At 48.8% G+C, this 24,942-nt stretch overlaps 2 protein-coding genes across 6 annotated transcripts in view; one reads left to right on the top strand and one right to left on the bottom strand.

The window, feature by feature from the left end:
* Positions 1 to 24,942, bottom strand: part of TMCO4 (transmembrane and coiled-coil domains 4) — a 75,721-nt gene that overhangs the window by 21,602 nt on the left and 29,177 nt on the right. For 3 of the 5 annotated variants that reach the window (XM_035121125.2, XM_035121124.2, XM_035121121.2), the window contains exon 14: positions 17,833 to 21,435. In XM_035121125.2, the coding sequence (XP_034977016.1) occupies positions 21,004 to 21,435 (432 nt within the window). In that variant the 3' untranslated portion in view covers positions 17,833 to 21,003. Of the gene's footprint in view, positions 1 to 17,832; positions 21,436 to 23,243; positions 23,350 to 24,942 lie in introns of those variants that run through there. The other 2 variants (XR_009557816.1, XR_004692894.2) reach the window with 2 other exon arrangements.
* Positions 3,432 to 17,259, top strand: HTR6 (5-hydroxytryptamine receptor 6). The gene is made up of 3 exons (XM_035121128.2): positions 3,432 to 4,875; positions 16,083 to 16,241; positions 16,849 to 17,259. The coding sequence occupies exons 1-3, from the start codon at positions 4,144 to 4,146 to the stop codon at positions 17,257 to 17,259; spliced, it is 1,302 nt and encodes a 433-aa protein (XP_034977019.2). The 5' UTR covers positions 3,432 to 4,143.

Consider the following 24,942-nt stretch of genomic DNA (forward strand, 5'->3'; position numbering starts at 1 on the left):
ACAGGAAGAGTGACCTCACAATGTCTTCCCCTGAACTCTGATTGACATGCAGGCACCTGGGAGGTCTCCCCGGCTGCCTATACCTCCTGATCTGCAGCCTCCCTAGCTCGTGAAAATCCATCAGCATTTTTCTAAAGCACCCAGTTCTCCTAAACTAGATATTCTTGCAATCTCCCCCAACATAATGCATTTAGGCCTGTTATTTTCACAGAGATGTGCATTCCTAGGTGCATACTTCCCCTTGACACCTGCACTCTTTCGGTCGGGGAAAAACTGTGTTGCAAAATTCAGGGAAGTGCAGATTCCCGAAGACAGCTGCATTTCAGGACCCAGGTGGTTAGACAGGTGAACAGAACCAAATTTCTTCCCCATCTCCAGAGGCAAAGTTCGCAATCAGCAGAGATGCCTCGCTGCAGGATCAGTTGTTTGAAGTTGGGGGAGAAAGGAACCAAGTCTTTCTCGGGAAATGTGGTTTTTGGGGGAGCAATTCGAAAGGCGGTGGTAGGAGAAAAGGGGAATGGCCATTCCTGGATCTTTATGACCTGGAAGAAGGAGCTGTAGCAGGAGCAAATAGGATGAAAGGGTTATCAAGGGGAATGGGAAGCCGCCCTAGCTCCGCACTCATGTGGAAGCCGCCGCAGCTCTGCATTCAATTCCAGGGTTGCAACTGCCGAAAGCAGAGTCAAAAGAGCTTCCTGCTCAGGGATAGCAGAGCACCTCTGTGAGTTTTGGGGCACAGCAAATGGCATGCCTTTCTCATAGCCTCTTTGTGTGCATGGCACTTATTGAAGGAACACAGGAGAACGCCTTCAGCTACGCCAGAAAATTGGTCCAGCTAGTTCAGTGCTGCTTGCACTGGCTCGCAGCAGGTTTTCAAAATCTCAGGTGTGCTTGTGTGTGTCTTTCCCAGCCCTACCTGGAGATGCATTGGGATTCGAACCCGAGATCTTTCTGCATACAAGGCAGATGCTCCACCTCTGAGCTACGTGAGACTTTCAATTCCACCGCCTGGACACACATTGGATCCAAATGAATGTCAAGGAGCATATGTTGGAGCCAAAGGAGTAATAGATTTCTGGGATCTGTGGGTGGCTAATCAAACCCATCTCCCCTCCTCGATGGCCACCAGGTGGCACTCTAGGTCTAGCAAAGCTCCATGGGATGGGAAAGGGAGTATTTGTGGATACAAGGAATCTCTTCCGATTAAGGTCAAGCTGGTGTCTCCTGCTAAACACTTGTGCGAAGCCAGGAACGATGTCCTTCCTCCAGGGGGCGCAAGAGAGCACAGAGCTACAGGGATTTCTCTGCCCCCCCCGCCCTGCCCCGGGCATCACAACCTACGACCCTGTAACAAAGGTGAGGCTAAGAGCAACTGGACCACGTTCATGGCTAAACTCGTGAACCAAGGGCCTTAAAAATGATGAGGACTTAAGGCTACAGCTTTGTTAGCCTAATAGTTACAGCGGCCCTGCCCTTTCCAGGGTTTCAAGCAGAAATCTTCCCCAGAGATTGAACCCAGGGACAACTCAGGGTCTCCCCCTCCAAACACCCTCGCAAACACCCCTGTTTACAAGTCTTGGGCGTGAGCTCCTGGAGGCTGCAAGCAGCGAAACAGAACTGCTGCTGGCTGTAGTGAGGGGGAGTAAAGGCAAGTGATGGCCAGTGTTGTGGCGGAGGCAGCTGGGGCAATAAAGGCAAGCGACGGGTCTAGTTTGGGAAAGGGGAACCTCTGCCCTCAGGGCGTTGCTGGCCTCCAACTCCCCACAGCCTCAGGCAGCAGATCCAGTGAGAAGCAGCGATAGGATTTGGGAACACCAGGAAGGTCTCAGCTTCAGCATCCCTAACGCAGAGGCAGTTCTCGGCTCACTGGGCCATTGAGCTTGAGGAGGTTGCCAACGGGGAAGGTTGGCACCTCAGTGGCTGAGCAGGCACCTGCAGCCAGGAAAGGCCTGCTTCTAGATCAGGCAGATTTGTTTCTTAGTTACTGCAAGGAGGGACAGATTTACAAGAGGCCACGGAGTCTGCTTCTCCAGGAAACACGAGGCCAGAGCCTTGGGGCAGCCTCGGAGCGGTTTGAGCAGGATGCAAAAATCTGAGGGGAGGGAAAGTTAGCGCAGGTTTAAAGGAGGGTAGGAACATCCATAAAAACGGCTCGTTTTGTAAAAGCATCGTTAACGGCCTTGCCGGATCAGACTGGACTGCGTCCTGCCAGACCAGGATTGGGGAACCAGGTTGTTGGCCATTTTGGCTGAGGCTGGAGTGAGTTGGGAGTCCCAAAATTGCATGGAAGGCACAGGTCCCCATTTCTGAGCAGGGCCATCACTTGCCTTCGCTGCCCCTAGCTATTCCCCGTCACAACCCTGCCTTCTTTTAATGAAGGAATGGGGAACTGCTCGAGATTTTTTTTAGGGTGGGGGTGGTAGGCAATGCTGGCTAGAGCTCTGTGAGTCCTTGGAGAGCTTCAGATTTGGAAAGAATGGTCTATCACACCTCCTCCTTACAGTGCAATCCTGTACATTAGGGTCGGGGAACTTGTGTGTCTCCAGACAAAAGAAACGACTTACTCACGCAGGGCATAGTTAAGCTATGGAACTCACTGCCACAGGAGGCAGGGACAACCACCAACTGGGATGGCTTAGGAAAAGGGCTATCAGTGACTACGAGCCAAGCTGGCTAGGCTCTGCCTCCACAGTCACAGGCAGTGATGCTTCTGAATATCCGTTGTGGGAAACCGCAGTGGGGAAGGATGAGCTTGCGCTCAGATCCAATGGGGCACCAATGGATTCAAACTGCAAGAAAGGAGATTCCAACTAAACATTAGGAAGAACTTTCTGAGGGCAAGAGCTGTTTGACAGCGAAAAGCCGAGGGAAGGATGGGATAGCCTTCTGCCATCTGCCAGGGATTCTTCAGCTGTGATTCCCGCATTGCAGGGGCTTGGACTAGATGATCCTTTTGGATGGGGGGGTCCCTTCCATTTCTGGTTGGCCACGGTGAGAACAGGATGTCGGACATGGTAGGCCGTAGGCGTGATCCAGCAGACTCCTGTTATGTTCCCTGCTTCTACAAATAGAATTATAGAATCATAGAATCGTAGAGTTGGAAGAGACCACAAGGGCCATCCAGTCCAACCCCCTGCCAAGCAGGAAACACCATCAAAGCATTCTTGACATATGCCTGTCAAGTATCTGCTTAAAGACCGCCAAAGAAGGAGACTCCACCACACTTCTTGGCAGCAAATTCCACTGCTGAACAGCTCTTACTGTCAGGAAGTTCTTTCTAATGTTTAGGTGGAATCTTCTTTCTTGTAGTTTGAATCCATTCCAAGGGAATGACTCCAGGATTCTGAAGAGTTTGTAAAATGTTTGTAAAATGTTTAAAAACAACAACAACAACAACAACAACAACAACAACCACCCCGTAACTGTTTCTATGCTGCATTGGGTGATTGGAGCCTTAACTGCCCATGAAGGGGAAACAAACTCTGCGCACACACACAAGTTGGCATGCGGCTCCTGGAAACACCAGCTGCACACTCAGTGCTTCCTTCCCTCCCCACACTCAGCCGAATCTTCAGGGTGAGAAAATGCTACATCCTTTGTAGCAACAGAGCAGAGCTTTTGCTAGAGCGAGCGAGAGATAGATGCAGGAGTGGCGGAGAGGCATCGGCGGTGCTGCCAGCCAGCCAGCCACATCCGCGGCAGCGAGGAGAAGAGAAAGCGTGCCTTTTCGTTTTCTTCTGCACTCCAGGAGAAGATCTGCAGGGAGCAACGTGAGGAGCTGAGACTCAAGACGGTTGCCGTGGGGGTGGGCAGAGAGAGCTCAGAGGATTGTGGCTTCTGTTGCTTCTCTCTCCCCCCCCCCGACTTTCCCGGTTTGCCTCTTGATGGCTCGGAGGCTCCCGACTGATTGATGGGGATCTCCCTCCTCGCGGAGGAACGCTGTGCAGCTCTGGCTCCTGGCAAAGAGCAGGAGGAAGGAGAGAGGAGGAGGAGGAGGAGGAGAGAAGCAAGGAAAGAGCGAAAAGGGCACCGAATCCGTTTGCATCCTCCGAACGGCGAGCTCTCGGTGATGATCACCTAGCGCCGGCGTTCGGCCGAGCCGCAACACCCCCCTCCCTCCCGCCAGGCTCTCCTGTCTTGTCAATGGAAGGGGAGCTGGGGGGCAGCAACGCCAGCGTGGCCGGTGGGGAGCATTCCGTGCGGAGCGGCAGCGCTTGGACAGCCGCCTTCCTCGGCTTCATCATCCTCTTGACCATGCTGGGGAACTTCTCCTTCATCCTGCTGATCTTCACCCAGCGGGCGCTTCGCAACACCTCCAACTACTTCCTGGTGTCTCTCTTCATGTCCGACCTGATGGTGGGCTCGGTGGTGATGCCGCCGGCCCTGCTGAACCAGCACTACGGCCGCTGGGTGCTGGACGGCGCCTTCTGTTCCGTCTGGTTCGCCTTCGACGTGATGTGCACCAGCGCCTCCATCCTCAACCTGTGCGTCATCAGCCTCGACCGGTACCTGCTCATCATCTCCCCGCTCAGGTACAAGCTGAGGATGACGTCCTGCAGGGCTGTGCTGCTCATCCTGGCCACCTGGACCTTAGCCGCCCTGGTCTCCTTCCTGCCCGTCGAGATGGGCTGGCACAAGATGGAGTTCGGCCCGCGCCCCTTCAACGCCACCCTCCAGGCCGAAGAAGCGGGGCAGTGCCGCGTGGCGGTCAGCCTGCCCTACGCCCTCATCGCCTCGGGCCTGACCTTCTTCCTCCCGTCCGTCGCCATCCTCTTCACCTACTGCCGCATCCTGCTCGCCGCTCGGAAGCAGGCGGTGCAAGTGGCCTCCCTTACCAACAACGTGTCCGTCGCAGCTGGCGAACCCGCTCAACAGGTAGGTCCACGTCGCTCCAAGTTTCTAACTGGTTTCTGACAGGCGTCAGGTCTTTGGGCCAGGTTCCGAGGCCCAGCTGTACTTCTCTGTGGGGGTGGGAATAAAACTCAGAGAAGGTCACGCAGCTGTGCTGTCAGAGGATTCCCCCTCCCAGAGTCCTAAGAAGAGCTTGCTGGACCAAGCCAAGGGCCCATCTAGTTCAGCATCCCGCAAACAGGATTCGAGCACAAGAGCATTATCTCCCTCTGTGGTTTCCAGAAACTGGAATTCAGAAGCGTTACTGCCTCTGACTGTGGAGGCAGAGCATAGCCATCCACTGATAGCCATCTCCTCCATGAATTTGTCCAATTCTGTTCTAGAGCAATCCAAGTTGGTGGCCATCACTGCCTCCTGCGGCAGGGAGTTCCATAGTTCAACTCTGCACCGTGTCAAGAAGTCCTTTCTTTTTATTGCTCCTGAATCTGCCAACCTTCAGCTTCATTGGATATCCACAACTTCTAGTGTAAACGAGAGAAGCAGGGAAACTTTCCTCTACCCACTTCTGCCATGAGTAATTTTATAAACTTTGATCATGTCACCTCAAGCCAGAGATGCTGGAAGGAAGCACCTCCTATTGATAGGCAATCCTGCCCATTTCAGTCTTTCTCTGTTCCTTGACTTCCCAATCTTAAGTTCGCTTTGTAGCAAAATAATAATAAAGTTCTTGTGAAAGTTCACCAGCTTTTCGGGAAAATCTCTCCTGACAGACTCATGACTGTACACAATATCCCCTAATGGACGCATTCTTTGCAGAGTGATCTTCCCTGGCAGAACACACTTTCCCTTATTATTTTCACAAATGGGTGGATTTTGCGTGCATGCCTTAACGTGATATATGCACTTTATTTTATTAAGCATTACTTGGCTGGTGAAACAGTTGCAAAATTCGGAGAAGTGCGAATTTTTACGGATGGCTGAGTTCCATTTCACAGATTTTAAAACAAAGTGTGAAACAGACAGATTCTCCTTTAAATTTAATTTCCCCCCCCCCGGCCATTTCTCTCTATTGCTGCAAGGCCTCCCTGGTCCCCTGGTGCGGACATGGGGGACACTCTCCCACCCCCAGTAGCCTTCTCAACTGCCTCAGGCAATGCAATTCCTTAGGCCAGTCAGCCCAGAGCAAGACAGATTCATCCAGTCCCCCTATTGTATTATCTGCGCTGAGAGTGATCAATCATCAAAATGAGCAGCTCATTGGGGCTTTTGTCACCTTCCAACCAGCCACTATCACACCATGACAACCAGCACAATTAGTTCATTCAAGGGGGCAAAGCCTCAGAGGAGTCTGCCCGTTGCCTCCCTGTATGAGTCCCTGCAAACCCGAAACCCCGGGGAGCTGCTGCCAGTCAGTGTAGACAGTACTGAGCTAGATGGACCAAGGGTCTGGCTCAGTGGAAGGCCGTTTCCTAGGTTCCTCTGTCCTCCCAACATCTCACTGTAAGTGGTTTACAATTGTTAATATTAATATTGTTGTAAACTGCCCTGGGACATGAGGGTGAAAGCAGGTAATAAATTGTAGCCGTCACTCCCCAGTATTTGCCACCTGAGGCAGCCACTCCAAAGCACTTAATGATAGGGCCGGCTTGGTGCTTTGTGTGATATCTCCTGCAAGGAAAGCATCTTCCTGCTCAAGAATCTGGGAACATGTGCAGGAACCCGGAACCAGTTTAAGAGCAAGATTAACCTGCATTTTCTCTTCTTGGCGGTGGTGGTGTTTGGAAACAGCTGGGCTTCTTTTTCGGAAGTCCTGTCAGAAGACAGGTGATAAAACCCGCAAATCCGGTGTGACTTGCTAGTTAACGGCTTAGTTTCCTGCTCAAAGTTGAGTGCTGTGTTTTCCCCAGATAAGGCCAATTCCTTTCATCTGCCTCCTCCTCCATTTCTCTCCCCGCCGTTGCTTTTGGGTGGCTTTTGTGGGGAAGAGACAATCTCATTATAGAGAGAACAAAGTGCTCTTCGACTAACTTCGGAGCGGCCTGTATTGGAGAAAGCGTCTCTCAAAAATTGGGCTTTTGTGAGGGGTTTGTGAGGGGTTATTGTTGTTGTTGGTGGAGACACCTTCCCAAGCTTGGAATCCCACATCTGCTAAGGAACTCAGAGGACACCAAGACCATCCCCCAGAACCAGAGCCAATGATTGGCTGAGGCAGAGCTAATGAACGGCAGAGGCAACTCATGGCAGTTTTTACCACATCTTCCTCCTCCCTGTTGAGGTCTACAAGGAGCAACATGGAGGAGGAAGATGACAGGCGCGACCTTTTAATGAGAACCTCTGCAGCTTGTTATTTTCTTTTAATACTTTAAAGTTGTCAACAGACTAGAGGGCCTTGGCAGAAAGGCAGTCTAGAAATGCATGCATGCATGAATCTATCTATCAATCAATCAATTGGTCAATCAGTTACCAGTACTCCATACTTCTTGAAATGGGCGCGCAAACGGAAACCCTGCTGAAAACCTTTGAACATCAGACATCTCCAAATTCGGCAATGCCATTCTCCAATCAGAAATGTGTCCATCAGCAGTAAAGTTGTGCATATTCTTCTGCAAATGACCTACCCTCATCCCGAAGTGTGATGTTAGGGGAAATTGTTTTTTTTTGGGGGGGGGAGTCTAGCTCAGGAGAAATGGACACTAGATAGAATTAAAAATGAAGAACTGAAGTGATGCAGTAATGAGGCAGGCTGAATTCCAGTGCAGAAAATTGAGGAACAGAAAGAAACTGAAATTGGTATGTTCACCAGTCCCTAGCAGTTGAGAGTAGGAAAGGGCCTAGGTTTGTGGCCATCACTGTCTCCTGTGGGAGAGAGTTCCACAGGCTAACTTTGCGCTGTGTGAAAAAGGGCTTTTAAAAATCCTTCCCGAATCGTCCAACATTCAGCTTCCACTAGTTTCCAGTGCTACAAGGCAGAAGAATCGTTCTCCATCCACTTTCTCCATGTCATGTGGAATTTTATAAAGGTCTATCATGCAGGCTCTAACTCGCCTTTCCTCCAAACCGAAAAGTCCCAAACACTGCAGCTTTTTATAGAATCATAGAATCATAGAGTTGGAACGGACCCTGAGGATCATCTAGTCCATCCCCCTGCAATGCAGGAATCTCAGCTACAGCATCCACGACAGGTGGCCAGCCAACCTCTACCCAAGGAAAGAGAGTCCACCACTTTCCGAGGGAGTGTGTTCCTTTATCTTCATAGGGGAGTTGCTTCACCCCCGATCATTCTGCTTGCCCTTTACGTGACGCACAGCAATTCCTCCTTATATACTTATATAAGCAGATAGGAAACACAGGAAGTTGCTTTATTCTGAGTCAGGACACTTGGTCCACCTAGCTCAGCACTGCCTTCACTGACTGCCAGCAGCTCTCCTGGGTTTCGGACAGGGTTCTGCTCCAGTCCTACCCGGAGATGCCAGGGATTGAACTTGGGATCAAGGAACACACATTTCTGTTTTGCTTGGGGAGAGAAATCTCACCCTTTTCTCACGCTCTCTTTGTCTCTGACTCTTTTGTTCTCTCCTGAAGAAGATAGCTGAAGCCTCCGAAATGAAAACAGTGGAGGAGGAGGAAATCTGTCAGGCTCATTGTTGGAGAATATTGAGAAGCTGCTGCTCATCATGTAAAGCGGGGCGGGGAGGGGGGAGCAGCTACTCCGGTCCCCCCGCAACCCGGTGCCATGTGTGAGTGGGCAGCAAGCAGCCGCTGCGCAGGGAAGAAAGAGAGCAGGCAAGGGACATGGAGCAGTGACTCCAAAAGCTCGTTTCCTACGCTCCAACTGTCCCTGTTTACCGAGGGCAACGGCTGCGCACAGCACGTGCCTTTTAAAATGGAGATGACACAAAAGGAGGAGGCAGGAAAGGTTACTAGTCCTCATGATTTCTGAATGGAACCTCCAGGGTCAGAGGCAGCCTACCTCTCTGGGGCTTCTCGTTGGGGCATTTTGGCGGCCTCTGTGGGGACAGGGTGCTGGATTAGATGGGCTTTTGGCATGATCCATTATTTTATTTTATGAGAAAAAAATATTTTTTAATAATTATTGCTGTCCTTCCACCAGCAGATGAAGATGGTTTTATTCCAACAAGATTTCCAATAATGCTGTTCTGTCTTTATCACTTGTATTTTAAAATTTGCTTCTTACGTTGTTTCAGTTCGATTAGAATTCAATAGAAACATTTCTATTAGGGAATGTTAGGCGAAGAAATTAAGGCTAGAGAGAGATGCTTGATGATGTATGCAACGGTAGCTGGTAGACTCCTTATCGTGAAAAATTGGAAAAAGTGACAAAGTACCTAGTAAAGAGGATTGGCTAGTCAAATTGATAACATATCAAAACTTAGCAATAAAAGCCGGAGAAATAATAATAATAATAATAATTATCTGGGCGGCTTCCAACAGAAAAATAAAACACAATAATCTATTAAACATTAAAAGCCTCCCTGAACAGGATTAAATGAGGAGAGAACGGAAAAAGATTGGGAAATGTTAAAACAATATTTAATGAAACAGGTAGAAAGAGTCAATCTCATAGCAGATGTGTGAAGGGCCCCCAAAAAATACCTAAAGGAAAGAAAAACTTAGTAAAGAGTATGCATTGTAACAAAGATATATAAACCGAAATATAGGGGAAGGTTGGAAGTCACATGAGGTGGAGGGGTGGGTGGGGATGGGGTGGAGGTGTTATTTTTGCATGTGTGTTTCCATTTTTTCTGTTCGTTTTTCAAACATGATTATTTTGTATTTGGAGGAAATTTTATTTGTTCCATTTCCTTGCTTTTGATTTCTGTTGGACTTTTGTTTATGTTTGATTAGTTCTGTTTGATTTGTAATTTGTAATTTATAAATTCAATAAAGTTTCTGTTTTTAAAAAAAGAGAATTCAATTACTGTACTTTTTAACGATCACTTTTTATCACATTTGCATTTTATCTGTGTCGATTTAATTTGTGCGTAAGCTGCCTTCTGGGGGAAGAGGCGGAATATTAATATTAATATTAATTATAGTTACAATACATTGCCTGCCTTTCATCTTAAGGCCCCGGGGTCAGTTGCCACAATTACAATCAAACAATTAAAATGCCATCTTAAAAAGATTTTAGAACAACTTTTCATTAGGGCATTAGACTGTCTGTCATGACAGCAGGATGCTGGACTGATCCAATAATAATAATAATAATAATAATAATAATAATAATAATAATAATAATAATAATAATTTATTATTTATACCCCGCCCATCTGGCCGGGTCTCCCCAGCCACTCTGGGCGGCTTCCAACAGAAGAATAAAACACAATCTATTAAACATTAAAAGCCTCCCTGAACAGGGCTGCCTTCAGATGTCTTCTAAAAGTCTGGTAGTTGTTTTCCTTTTTGACATCTGTTGGGAGGGCGTTCCACAGGGTAGGCGCCACCACCGAGAAGGCCCTCTGCCTAGTTCCCTGCAACTTGGCTTCTTGCAACGAGGGAACCGCCAGAAGGCCCTCGGTGCTGGACCTCAGTGTCCGGGCAGAATGATGGAGGTGGAGACGCTCCTTCAGGTATACTGGACCGAGGCCATTTAGGGCTTTAAAGGTCAGCACCAACACTTTGAATTGTTTGAATAGAACTCTGCTTTCATTTATACTGTACGGAGGCCCTTAAGCAGGTTCAGCTGAGGGGCAGGAAATAGATTCGAGGGAGAGAGAACAAAGCAGCATGCAGAGACACACCGAGTAATTCCAGACTTAATGGCTCGTGGGTTAACACGGCAGCTGCTCGTATCAGAAAGCATCCCACCTGCGGCAGAGTCTGAACCACTGAACGTGTGTTACTTATTAGTTTGTTGTATTTATACTTGTCCTTCCTCCCTTAGAAGCCCAGGCAGGCAGAATAAGATGTACAAATCAAAATATTTCAGAACAGATCGAAACCCTCTAAAAACCAATGGCGGTTGAAAACATCCACAGGCAAGAGGTTGCTTCTTATGCTATGCCGAAAGAGACTTCGTGTTAGTTGGACGGCACTAAAGTACACTGAAGTGCACAGTCTGGTGATTTCTTTAACTGTGGTGTGGTAAAGCTGCAATGCTCTGGTTGAAAAACAACAACAACACAATGCCCATTTGGGAGGGAGCCCTACATTTGCAAGGGGGCAGGGGAGAATGCCCAGATTAATCCGCACCTCTCTGGAAATTAATCTTCATAAGGACGTAAATAAGTAAAAACTTGCTAGCCAGCCCAGTCTAGCTAGCTCCAGACTCCCAGGATCCTGCTCTGCTCATGCTTGCCATGTTGGGAAAATCTAATTAACCCCGTTGCCAAGTTCAATCAGCACTCGGACATGTCAGCAGGGCATTTGGGGGGGGGGTTGAAGATTGGCAAACTATGCGATGAATAACATAATCTTTCTCCCGGCATTTGAGGATCAGATGCATCAGTAAGATGAAAAGCAGCCTCTCCGGCGCCGCACTTTTCTAATGTCACCCTCTGACAAATGACTAATGTTCTAGGCAAGCGAGATTTAATTTGCCAAGACCATTTAGTCACTAGCGTGCTTGTGAAGGGGAAATGGAGCTGTTCCCAGGTCTTTCTCTCTCCTTCACTCCCTCCGTGTGTGTGCTGCAGTCAGCATGTGCAAGATCCAAATCTGGGAGCAAGGATCCAGCTTCCCAAGAATGCCAGCTTGAACTAATAAAACACACGTCAAGTTTCTGGTCCTTATAGGGGCAGAACCTAGCTTCTCGGCTTTCTTTTATCTCCCCCATTTTCCTTTAAGTTCCTTGTCCTCGTAGTTTTCCTTCCCTCTCCTCAAAAATAAGAGGCAACATGCTGCAGACAGCTTTCATTCTCCAGCAATCTCATCTATTGACCCCTTGTGCCCTACAGGAGAATGACAGGCATAATTAACTTTAAATGTTTTGGAGGCGGAACTTCAAAAACTCCCCATGTCAGGGCCAGACAGGTTATTTCCCTTTTGGACAGTGATCAATATTAGCCGGATACCTGCAGCTTTTATTGCATTGCCGTAATTAGCACAATTCTGCTCCCCCCTTCATTTACGTAATTGACTCGGCACCTTTGGTAAACAACATAATTGCTATGTTCCTCAGTAAATAGCTAATCTCAACTCCAACACCCCATAATTGCCCACCCCATTTATTGCAAACAATCACAAGCTAAAAGGGTCACAATGATGTTTTGCAACTTACAAAGCCATCATCAACCCTTCCATTGGGAATAATTGAAAGAACCAGGAGAATTGTGCAGGAAAGGACAGTGAGTGTTGAAAACTATGACTTGAGTTGTTTTAATCCATCCCGTTAAATTGCCTCAATGCGACGCTCTCTTGCTGGTGGTTAGCTCAAGGGGTCCAATTCAACCTGATGTTGGACTCCAGCTTCCATCAGCCCCAGCCAGCATGACCAATGGCCAGGGATGATGAGGACCACAGACCCACAACACTTGGAGGGCCACAGGTTGCCCACCCCTACATGAACTGAAGGCAGATGGAGGTAGGTGGGAGCAGCAAAAGCAAGGGATGGTTTAGTTCAGCGATGGGCAACCATTGATCCCCAGATACTGTTATTGACTCCAGCGCCCATCAGCCCCAGACGCCATGGGCAACAGTCATGGATGATGAGAACTGTAGTTCAATGACATCCGGAGGAGCACCAATGGAGGAAGGCAGCCCTAGCGCTGGAATGTGGACAGAGGAGAGTGACCAAGATGATCAAGGGCCTGGAAACTAAGCCTGATGAGGAACAGTTGAGGGAGCTGAGTATGCTTTGCCTGGAAAAGACTGAGAGGTGATTGGAGGATGGAGCAATGTTGTTTCCCCCTGCTCTGGAGGGTAGGGACTCGAACCCATGTATTCAAGTTACAAGAAAGGAGATTCTGACTAAACATCAGGAAGATGCTTCTGAGGATAGAAGCTGTTTGACCTTGGAACAGATTTCCATGGGAGGCGGTGGACTCTCCTTCCTTGGAGGTTTTTAAGCAGAGGTTGGATATGTGTCATGGATGCTTTAGTTGATATCCCTGATATGCAGCAGATTAAACTAGAAGACCTAACTCTACAATTCTATGATTATCTGATTGCAAATGCTGTTATTGGTCACTGATAGCAATAGACAACATCTTTGCTGCAGGGAGAAAAGAAGGACTTCACTTCTCCTCTGCTTCCCAGGACAGGGAAAGAGAAAAGGGAGATGGCCCTTCACCTCTGTCTGCCATCATTCACTAGTCTAGTCCTCAAGACCACTAGGAAACTCTGGGTTGGTCTCTTCTAGATAGCAATGGAGGCATTTCAGCACCACGGACAGTGGCCACTGGCACCATCAACACAGGGAGGGGACGTTGACTGGCAAATCCTTTTAGCCTCAGCCCATTGAAGGGTTTTGATATGGTGAATGCTCTCCCTTTAACAAAGCTTTTAAAATACCCCTGCAACTTACTCAAACCTCTAAGGCAGCGCCTAGTTCAGATGGTGATGCCTGAAACAACAGTCAGAGACACCTATAATTTAAGCCACTGGAAGGCTACCACCCCATGCTGGAAGGTTACAGCAGCAGGGGGGAAAAAAGCCCCAACAGTTATAATCCTAAATGGTGCTGCTGCCCTTAGTCCTCAGATTATAAACATGCCCTCACAGAGAAAAACTGAATCCTCACCAATCAAGCTTTTATTGGTTTGTTTAGCAATTAAGGCTCATGGCTCTTCATAAGTAAACCTCTCCCCATATGCAGATTCTGCCCTGGGAAAATCGGAACCCAGCTCTTGTAATTCCTTCCAGAAATGAAAACTTCTTTGCACATCATTTGCAACACCCACCTAGTGCGTGATTGGCTGCTTTGCGCCAGGCGGTGAATCACAATGCAGGTTTGAGAGGCCTGGGCTGCCTTGTGGTGCGGACTCAAGCTCAGAACAGGAGAGACTAAGGACCAGTATGCTATGTTCTAGAGCTAAGTCCACAGGAAATGTCAACATTCACTTACTGCCAGGAGTTTTTCAGATGCCATATTCTATACCGACTAAGCAAGGGTCACTACAGCAAACCTCTACATGCTGAGGGTGCCAGAACCTCTGTTCAAACAGCCACACACTTCATTGCTGGGCAACAGCCCTTGGTGATATGGAATGCATGGCCACCATACCAAGATTCTAGGAGAGACAGTTTGTCATAGTAGTCTTCGACCTGGGAAAACAGGGTTAAAAGCCCCACTCAGCCAGGAGACTCCCTGGGAGACCTTGGGCTAGTCACTCACTTTCAGCCTAACTGGCCTCACCAGATTCTTGTGAGGAGAAGACAGGGAGGAGGAGAAATGTGGACATCACCTTGAGCTCCTTGAGAAAAAGGCAGGATATACATGCCATAAACAGATCCATAAACCAGCCACACAGTATTTCTTCCACAGGATTTTGTACTTGATAGTCCCCCATGCTAGACTGAGAATATCCCTTCCAACTTGCCTGCATTTGGACACAGCCACAAGATTGAAAGTGAAGTAAATTTGGGTTCAAGCAAGACCTGAGGCTTAATGGCTTTACTGAGGCCTCAGGAACAGACTGGGGAAACAGGGGGAAGGGTCTCCTCTGCAACAAATAATTTGGATTTCCTCTTATAAGCAGACTCCCAGAGTGCAATAGCAACAAGATAAAAGAAAGTACTTCGCCACACAAGCATGTAGTTAAACTATGGAAGTAACAGGTAGGTAGCCATGTTGGTCTGACGTAGTCGAAACAAAATTAAAAAATCCCTTCCAGTAGCACCTTAGAGACCAACTAAGTTTGTCATAGGTATGAGCTTTCGTGTGCATGCACACTTCTTCAGATACTATGGAATTCACACCTGCAGGAGGCAGCGAGGGCCACTAACTTGGTTGCATTAAAAAGGGGAGTGGACAACTTCTTGGACTCTTGTCAATGACAGACAGTTTGTGTGTGTGCGCGTGTGTGTTTTCATTACATTCTGTATTTACGAAGTAAAGTATTATTGTTCTGGACTATGGAGGTGAAGAATCGCATCCCTAAATTGTGCCTCTAGACACACTAAAATAAAAACTTTAATTTGCAAAACAAAATAATATTGAGGATGTATATGCATGCTATGGATCTTTTTTGGCAGAGTAACCCCCCCAAAATCAGGGTTTATTTAATTTAGAAATGATGCAGTGATAACAACTGACTGCTGGGAGAAAGAAGGAGCTCATGATTTGCCAACTGAAATATTCAAGGCTTGGAAAAAGAGAAAGAAATCTAATTAAGAAGCCTCTGTAATCAATAGCAAAAATCTTGTACCGTACGGCTGAGCTGAAAGGTATGATGGATTAATTAGATTTCATGAGCCTGGATTGCTTTCTATTGAGGGTAGAAGGAACAATGGAATTGTACAGTTGGAAGGGACCCCAAGAGTCATCTAGTCCATACCCCAACAATGCAGGAATCACTGCTCAACAATCCTTGACAGATGACTATTGAATAGCACTATTTAGTGGGAAGGGACGCCAATGAAAATCCTCATTCTTACATATTTTACATGGCTGTTTATCCGTATGTATTTTAAAATTTTATATATGGATGTTTTATGATGGCCTATATTTGTAATGCCTAACAAAGGTTTGGCGAAGTAAGACCATCAAATCACCTCTCAGTCTCCTCTTCTCCTGACTAAACATACTCACTTCCCTCTACCATTCCTCCCAAGGCTTGGTTTCCAGACCCTTTATCATCTTGGTCACTCTCAACACACATTCCAGCTTGTCAATATCCTTCTTAAATTGTGGTAGTCAAATCTTGGGTGTTTAACGTAATCCGTTCCGGAATCCCGTTCGGCTTCTGAAACATTCAACAACAAACAGAGGGGCGGCTTCTGATTGGTTGCAGGAGCTTCTCTGCACTCAAGTGGAAGCTGCGTCGGACGTTCGGCTTCCAAAAAACTGGAGCATTTACTTCCGGGTTTTCGACGTTTGGGAGCCAAAACATTCCAAAACAGAGCTGTTGGGGAACCGAGGTTTGATTGTACCCAGAACTGGTACCGCTAGGCCACCTCGGACTGCATTAGCCTTTTTTTGATGCTGCATCACACCGTCGACTCAAATATAGCTTTTGGAGCCGTGCTCTAATCTGATCAGAAACGAGGAGCACATTTGTGTATGTGTGCCTCTCTCTTCCTCATGCGCCACCTTGCCTTTCCCTTCATAGGTCCACAGAGTTCACAACCAATCAGCGGCCACGAGCGACACCCGAAAATTGGCCAACAAGCACAGCAAGAGAGCCCTGAAGGCCAGCCTAACTTTGGGCGTCCTTCTGGGGATGTTTTTCGTGGCCTGGCTCCCCTTTTTCGTCTGTAACGTGGCCCAGGTAAGTCCAGCTCAGCTCTCCAGAACCATGTCTGGTGGTGGAATCGCGTTCGGTGGGATTGTATTCAGCTCTATGATTCAGTATGGTGTAGTGATTAGTGCAGGCATCCCCAAACTTCGGCCCTCCAGATGTTTTGGACTACAATCCCCATCTTCCCTGACCACTGGTCCTGTTAGCTAGGGATCATGGGAGTTGTAGGCCAAAACATCTGGAGGGCCGCAGTTTGGGGATGCCTGGATTAGTGTGTTGGGCTAGGACAATCTACAAAAAAGAGAGAGAGGGGTTTGACTCAGTATGGTCTCGATTTATATTGTTTCGTTAACAATAGTACAGTTATCTCCCTTCTGTCTCAGCCGCAGTGGCCACGATGAAGAAATTTCCATAGCGCTTTAGATTGATGTACACCCCGTGGGTGGGAGCTGTATGTGGAATGCAAAAGGCTTTCCAAAAAGCCTGTTTTGATGCCCTGCAGATGGCTGCATGCAAGACTTAACACCTGCACAGGCATTTGCCATTGGGATACTGCACTTTATGCCTGGCGATGTTTTGCAGGGAAAGAAAAGGAAGTCCCGTAACATTAACCCTGCGCGCTCTTCCTTCCCTCCAGGCAGTCTGCAAGTGCATCTCGGAGGACTTCTTTGACACCCTGACTTGGCTGGGCTATTGCAACAGCACCATGAACCCAATCATCTACCCGCTCTTCATGCGGGACTTCAAGAGGGCCATGGCAAAGTACCTGCCCTGCTGCCGGGGGGCTTGGGACCGCCGCCCCAGCCCCATCTCGCTCTCCATGAGGAACTCAAACAGTGGGCCCCGGCCCGGCACGTCCCTCAAGAACGTCCTGGCGCTCCCGGGGGACACGGACTTGGCCGACTCCGTCACCCAAGTCCATGACGACTGTGGTCAGCGCCTGGGGTCCCTCCCAGCCACGGGGGTCGATTCGGTGACGCTTTTCCACCTGGAGCAAGCCACGGAGCAGGAGCTCCGTATCCACCATCTGAACACCCCCATGGACTGAGACGGCCTGCCCGGGCCTCCCACCTGCCCTAGAACATTCACAGAAGCATCTTGTGTGGTTAAACTATGGAACTTGCTCCATAGGAGGCAGGCGCGGCCAATGACTTGGCTGGCTTTAAAAGAGGATTGAACTAACTTGTGAAGGAGGGTAAGGCTGCTGGTGGTTATGAGCCACAGTGGCTGTGCTCCACCCTCCACGGTTGGAGGCAGGGATGGTTCTGAAAACCAGCTGTTGGAAACCACTAGAGGGGAAGAGTGTGCTCTTGTGCTCGGATCCGGCTTGCTGGTTCCCCACGGTGGTTGGCTGCTGTGAGAAGAGGAAGCTGGACTAGATGGGCCTTGAGCTTGATCCAGCTAGGGCTGTTCTTCTTCAGAGCTCTGGGAAGCATCTGCCGCAGGCAGCCATGGTGTTGAGATGCAGGTCGAGCTGCCCACCGCAGTGGCAAACGGTCAGATGCTCTCGACTCTATGTGAGGCACAACAGCTAAGCAGAAGCATGGCAGAATAATGAGGGAACCGTTGAGAGACGGAGCTTTTTGAGGGGGGAGGATATAAATGCGGCAGGAACGGGGTATGTGTGTGCTTCTCTTTCGGCCGTTATTTTCATGCAGACCTACCAGAGTGTGCAAACTGAAATGCAGTGCTCTTTCCAAACTTGCCTCTCTCCGGATTTTTGAAGCGTAGTTTCTCTCCAACCAAAGATCGGGCGCATGAGTGTGTAGGTATTAGCGTGAAGCGCATGAAAAAAAACAACTGTGTTATGTTTAGCTAAAGCATACAGGAAAGGTATTCCGTTAGGGGAGGCTGGTTGCAAAGAAGCACCCATTAGGAAAAACTGCATTCAAAACCTTTTCTATAGGACACATGCAATTTTTATAGGAAAAAATATGTACTAATCTTCATGCAGACTTAAAAAAAAACAAACCCCACCAACATATGCAGAAATGGAGCGAATCAAACGTCAGATGGGAAAACTGAGACAAAATGAATTGACAGTCCCTGCTCAAGGATTTATATCGTTGTGTACGTGAACTGGAAATCTTTCTTGGCAGAACAACATATATACTCCTGACACATAAATTGATCCCAGGGTTCATCACTCTGATTTGAAAAACAACTAGATTTTATTTATTTATTTTAAAAGCCAGGTGTGAGGGAGGCCAGTCTATGTCTGCACCCTCTCAAGAAACCAGTGTCAGTTCTTGCGTAGGCGATATAGCTTGGGAGTTCCTTGCAGGGAATCTGAATTTTCTTTCTTGCTTGCTTGCTCTCTCGCTCTCTCCCCGCCCTGCTTCCCCATGATGTGGTTTGCTAACCATATCTCCTTCAGTTTGCATATCTCTATCAATTTTCAGAAACAGCAGAGTGAGAGGTGTGTGTTCCGTGTTTTAAAAGAAGGAACGCCTAGATTCTGCTAAGAAGGGACTGCCTTAATTTCTGTAAAAGGGCCTCCAAGGAATTCTATTTCTCCCCAAATTGATTTGTTTGGTCTTACTTGTCTTCTGGCACTTTCTATCGTATGCTGTAAAAAGGTTTAAGCTGCCTTTGTATGGAGCCACAGAGATTCACCTACAGTTTGTATATGTGCCAAATTTGGCACCAGCGTGGAAAGACTTGAGGAGAGATTGCTTCTGGCTGCACCGGTGAGCCTGTCTTTATCTCCCACTGCTTCCCAGGAGAGACTGGATCCCGATCCAGATTGCACCTGTGTACAAATTCTCGCCTTCTGCACACGTGGGCCTGGGGGCCCACTTAAGAATGCAGGAAGCAGATGCAGTCATTTTCCGTTGCCCGGTAGGCCACCTGTTTCTCGTGATTCACAAAGCAGAACAGGGACCAGCCATCCTCCTATCTTGGGCCGATGGGACCCAGAATCCCTTTCAACAACACCCAATAAAGAGGATTTAAAAACAGCGAGAGGCCTGTTTTGGATGACAGCTTTCTCGTGAAATGAAACAAGGCCACTGGATCTTTCATGTACGGGTGTGTGGAGAACTGGCTTTTGATTGACACTCTAGCTAGAGTGCAAGACCCTGTGATGCATGGAGATATAATCTCAGGTTCATTCCAATACAGCCTTTTCTTCCAAGAGTGTAAAATGATTCAAGACGTTAATTCGTTATTTGTTATTAACCTTTCTTACATGCGGCGGCGGGGGAGCATTTCCCAGTAAAATCATGCCACCCTGGTATATCTCAGACCCCCAACCCGACCTGCTTAGCTTCCTCCACAAGCTGGCTAAATTCTGTGCCTTCAAACAGTGCCCCTCGGGGGGGGGGTTGCTCAGTCTTCCTGAGCAAGGATACCCGCAGCTTGAAGGGTCATGCAAAGCCTGATGGGATACGCAGGGCCAGCCCCTGCAACAGGCAGGGTGAAGCAGCCGCTCTGGGCAGCGGAAGCCCCAAGGCAGCACCCCTGCCTGTGCTCCCCACCAAGTCCAGAAACGGCAGAGAAATGACGCCAATTTCCAGCAAGATGGCACGATCTCGCCGGAACCCGCCATTGCTGTCTCTGCTGCTTTGTGCCGCCGCCACACAACCTAGGTAAGGGATGTTTTGGTGGTGGTGGTGGCAGGGCGACACTTTCCATTTCGCCTCAAGCAGGGAAACGGGGCACGTCACATCGGGAATATGTTTTGGGAGTTTCCTTAGAGGACTCGCACAGAACTTAGTGAGGGAGGCTAATACGGAAAAACAAACAGATGTGGTTTGTGCGAGCGGATGTCCGGGGGTGGTGGTGGTGAAGAAATCACAACTTTTGTCCCTCTCCCCACCCAACCCCCTGTCTTTTCAACCTGTGCAGTTATAAATAAAAGAGGTATATTTATTTTCTCCTTTCATATGAACCTTGCTATGTCTCCTGTGCAATCCCTGTTCTAGATTGAACCTGGGACTTTCTGCAGGTGCTTTGCCACTGAGCGAAAGCTCTTTCTCTAAAAACACTGCAAGGTTCTAGTCCTCAATATTGTCCATAAAGGGGATGGTCTATGAACCTAGGGAGCTGCCTTATATCATTATGTCCATCCAGGTCAGTATTATCAACACTGACCAGCAGTGGCTCTCCATGGTTTCAGGCAAGGGACATTCCCCCCACTAACCTGGAGATGTCATAGAATAGAGTTGGAAGGGACCCTAAGGTGCTGCAATGCAGGAATCTCAACTGAAGCATCCATGAGAGATGGTAATCCAACCTCTGCTTAAAAACCTCCAAGGAAGGAGAGTCCACAACCTCCGGAGGGAGTCCGTTCCACTGTCAAGCAGCTGTTAATGTCAGCCTGCTCGGTCACTGTGCAACGGCCCGTCCCCTCGGGAGAGTTCTAGATTGGCAAAAGGGACAAGCTTCTTCATACAGATGTGGAGTTACGGAATGTGAGTTACTGTAAGGCACGGCGATGGGCACTGGATGGATGAGTAGAAATTCACAGAGAAGTTGAGAGCTGTTTGCCATTGTAAAGTAAAGGTGGAAAGCTTCCATCCTCGGGGGGCAGGGCACCTACTCACCCACCCATCCCAGTTACCGTACAGCATGGAAAACAACAACTGTGGACAGCTTACTTCCATCACGCTCTGCGGCTGATGTTCTCAGGGGCGGACGACTGCTGGGGAACAGAGAATCCTAGCAGATCGATCTTTGGCCTGCTCCTGCAAAGGCAAGTCTTTGGTGTTCTTTGAAAACTTCAGCAAGGGCTGATGGGAAGACTCAGTGCAAACACTACAATAACCATCATGCTGCGTCACCTCAGATGTTATCTGAGAGTCAGAGGGGTGCTTGCGGAGCTGGAAAGTTCTTGGGAATGTGACGAGCTGGTGGGAAGAGGCTCTTCTAGCCCAGCTGCGTCCTGGTCCCTTGCGGCACTAGAGATTTCTCCCTGTCCAGAAACCGCCTCTGCTGGCGGTCGGGGGTCATTTGGGCCCAAACTGTGGCTGGAAACCGGCTCCCAGACCCAGTGGTCATCACCGTTGACGTCGCCTTCATTGGTACTGTCAGGCCCTTCCTCTCCCACGATGCGTTGCTCTTCCTGAGCGTCACATGGTACCAGCCCCGGGTCCTCCTCCTCAAGCTCAGTGGAGAGAGTGGCGAGGCTACCCTCCTCTTCCAAGCGGCACTGCTTTGTTTTGACACCCACAGCTTTCAAGATCGTGTCCATCTGCTTCATGTAGTCCAGATGGCCGCTCACCTGGAAAGAACCGCAGAGTTTAGGGACACAAGAAGACGCCCAAGACTGAGTCTGACCTATTGGTTCCTCTAGCTGAGTGTAGTCCACATTGACCAGCAGAAACAGCTCTCCGGGGTTTCAGGCAGCGAACTCTTCCAGCCCTACCTAGACATGCCAGGGGGATTCAGAGAAACCTAGAGCTGGAAGGGTCCCTCGAGGGTCATCTAGCCCAACCCCCTGCAATGCAGGTACTGTACTTCCGTGTACCAAGCAGGTGCTGCGTCACTGAGCTACGGTCCTTTCCTTAAAAACGAAGCAAGGTTTCTAGTCCCCATGAGGTTGGCTTAAATACATGAAACTGCTTTATCCTGAGTCAGACCTGTTCGTCATCTAGCTCAGTACTGCCAGCACTAACTGGCAGCAGCTCTCGGGGGTTTCAGGAAGGGAGTCTTTTCCCAGCCCTACCTGGAGATGCTACCGGCGGAGATTTTGAACCCGGGACCTTCTGCATCTGAAGTAGATGCTCTGCCGCCGAGCCACAACCCTTCCCCAAACAATGCCACCAGTTAGGAACAAAGCTTTAGTGCAGAGGGTCAGGGGCACAGGAGGAGAAAGGATGGAAGAGACTCCATTGTCTCCATTATCAGCCCTGCCTACTATTTGAAGGTATACTGCTCATGGAAATGGAGGCTCTATGCAGCTACGGTTTCTAATAGCCTCTGACAACAGACCTATCTGCCTACGCCGCTGAGGTTTTGTCGGGAACACTTTGACATTTGAAGCCACTTAGAACTTGGCACGAACAGCTCGCTGTCGTATTTTTAATCCACATTTTTTTACGAGGCAATCTGCAGCCATATGGCTCAACCGGTCTTTTTCTCTTCCCGGTTTTGGAGAGGTTAGAACTTTTAATTAAAAGGGGCTGTTGAGGGCTTAATGGAAGGAGACTCCAGATGTTGGTGGGGATCTTGAGAAGCGGAAGGTGGGAAGGGCGGCCCTGTTCTCCTCTTTAACCCCGTTTGGTTGCTAAGGAGACAGAAATTAAAAATCAGGCAGAGGGATAAAAGAGGAGAAGACTCTAAGTGTGAGAAGAGGGCAGCATTACTCTTGTGGTACTGGGGCCGCAGCAGCTTAAGACCTCTCTTTCTATCTTTTTGCATTATGTAGGCCTGGAAGGAGGCAGGCCCAGAACAGCTAATCATGCAGAGTCACGGCAGGCAGACTCTCCCTCTTGCCACATCTCTGCACAGGGAAGCGGACCAAAACGTTCAGTCACGGGTCACATCCACTGAAAGCACATCACTTTTCCCGAAAGTATCGCGGGGACCACAGTCCACCCCTCATGGTGCCACAATTCCCAGCACCTTGAACAGAGTACGGTTCCTAAGATTCTTGGGGATGGGGGAGGGAAGCCATGTGATTTAAATATGCTCAAAATGTATGGAGGAGAATACCGTATTTTTCGCTCCATAGGACGCACCTAGTTTCTAGAGTAGGAAAACAAGGGGGGGGGGGAAATTGCTTTCTTGAATTGTCCTAGGCATAGCAGCCAACTCCTGGAGGCCTAGGTGCCTTTGCCCCACCCCCACATTAAATATTTGAGGAAGCTTCTTTTGCAAAGGGGGAAAGCTCCATTTTCTTGAGGATCAGCTCAAAGTTGTGCAGCTTTTTTTGCAAATGGGAAAAGCCCCGTTTGGGGGGGGGGGGTCAGCTCACAGTTGTGCATCTTTTTTGCAAAGGGGGAAAGCTCCATTTTTGAGGATCAGCTCAAAGTTGTTGAGCTTACCTTGCAAAGGGAAAAAATCCTGTTTTTATGGGGTTGAACTCACAGTTCTGCAGCTTCTCTAGGAAAGGAAAAGGACCCATTTCTACAGTTTCCAGACAGATAATCTAATCAGCCAGTCACATGTCGCTGGGGAAACAAGCAGCCTCTCTCTGCAGACAACAATTGAGGGAAGGGAAGGGAGGTAGCTTGCAATCAGCATCTCTTGCAATCAGCTGCTGAGTGGGTCCTTTCAACACTCTCTTCCCCTCTTGTTAGCCTTTAGCTCTTTCTTAAAAAAAAAAGCAGGATCTGCCTTTCGCCCCTGGGCAATTCGGCTCCAGGGACCATGCATTCGCTCCATAAGACACACAGACATTTCCTCTTACTTTTTAGGAGGGAAAAAGTGCGTCTTATGGAGCGAAAAATACAGTAAAGCATCGCTGCGTTTCAATCTGCTGATCGTTTCGGGAGGCGTGAATGAAGCAGGTTTGCCAAATCAATTTTCTCCCTTGTTCATACCCAGCTCTCGGTACTAAGAGTCCCCGACCCTCTCAAACACTGAGATTAGCAGAGAGGCCCCCCCCCCTCTTGGCAGTTCCTCAGAACCTGGTAGCTGTGGCAGCCCAGGAGAGAGCATTTTCTGTGGCAGCCCCTGAGCTTATTTTATTTTATTTGGAGTATTTGCGTCCAGCTCCTTGGCTGAACTGGCTCCCAGTGTGGCTCATGTACAATCAGTAAGTGCAAGCCGATAGGCTTACAAACTATAGGACACAACACAAAAGGAAAATGGGACAGGGAGGAAAGGGTGGGGGAATCAAACAGGCCACCAACTCTTATTTGGTTGTTCTTCTAATGAGCAGCTGGCACAGTTCAGTGGGAGGTGATGCCTATTGGGGGAGCCAGCCTGTCACAGCAGAGCCGATGCAGTGAGCCTTCTGCTTTCTGTCTTTCCCACGGAGTCAGTGTGACGGAACGGCTGCTCCCCAGTGAGGGAGAGGAGGGCTAAGCCCGCAGAGATGCAGCTGGCAGCTTCACTAGGCAGTTTTTGTCATATGCTGAAGATGCCCCTCTATCCTGGCCTCTGACACAGAGGTAGGTTTTCAGAACCCATCCCATTCTTGCAATTGTGTATTGTTTTGGACTGTTTTTAAAAGTTGCATTTTAAATTGCTGGGACTCGCCCCGGCGGGGCCTTAGGGTGCAGAGCAAGTCATCAAAATATTGTTGCATACCACCCCAATCTCTGAGAGGTGCGAGATTCCAGCGGTTCCGACCACTTACTCAGGGTTCGGTTTCCTTTGGAATCAGGCACAGCGGAGCCAGTTTAGGATACATGCTTTATTGACGCATATACAGAACCTGAGCCTACAATGGAGGGGTTCACACCACTAACACCCCAGGAGGGCCTTGCTTCCCCCATAGTTGCAGCCTCAGATTCCAACAGAAATCAGGCATGGCTCTGTCTCCCAGCTGCCCAGCCTGCAGCCTGCCAACTTCTAGCTCACGCAACTCAACTCTCAACTTCTGGCCTTTGTCTTTCTACCTAGCAATGAGTTGAGGGAACACAGGTCTCCCATTTGCCATCTGGCACGGGGCCACTTCCTTTGTTACTTTACTGGCTAGTCCAGGAACTGAATCCTTGCTTATATTTTAACACTTGCGGGGTCCAGGAACCAGAAAGGTCTCAAAATACAGCCCTCTGGCTTGGGAGAATTCAGCAGCCATCACTGACGTTTACTGCCTGCAGGACTGAAAAGCGTTACT

Source organism: Zootoca vivipara, chromosome 6, assembly GCF_963506605.1.
Source record: "Zootoca vivipara chromosome 6, rZooViv1.1, whole genome shotgun sequence".
Taxonomy (NCBI): domain Eukaryota; kingdom Metazoa; phylum Chordata; class Lepidosauria; order Squamata; family Lacertidae; genus Zootoca; species Zootoca vivipara.

What these genes read in the sequence shown, in the direction of transcription:
- HTR6 (XM_035121128.2), top strand. Translation starts at nt 4,144, where the DNA reads ATGGAAGGGGAGCTGGGGGGCAGCAACGCCAGCGTGGCCGGTGGGGAG. An exon ending in CTGGCGAACCCGCTCAACAG is followed by an intron (nt 4,876 to 16,082) that starts GTAGGTCCACGT and finishes TTCCCTTCATAG; the next exon opens with GTCCACAGAGTTCACAACCA. An exon ending in TCGTCTGTAACGTGGCCCAG is followed by an intron (nt 16,242 to 16,848) that starts GTAAGTCCAGCT and finishes CCTTCCCTCCAG; the next exon opens with GCAGTCTGCAAGTGCATCTC.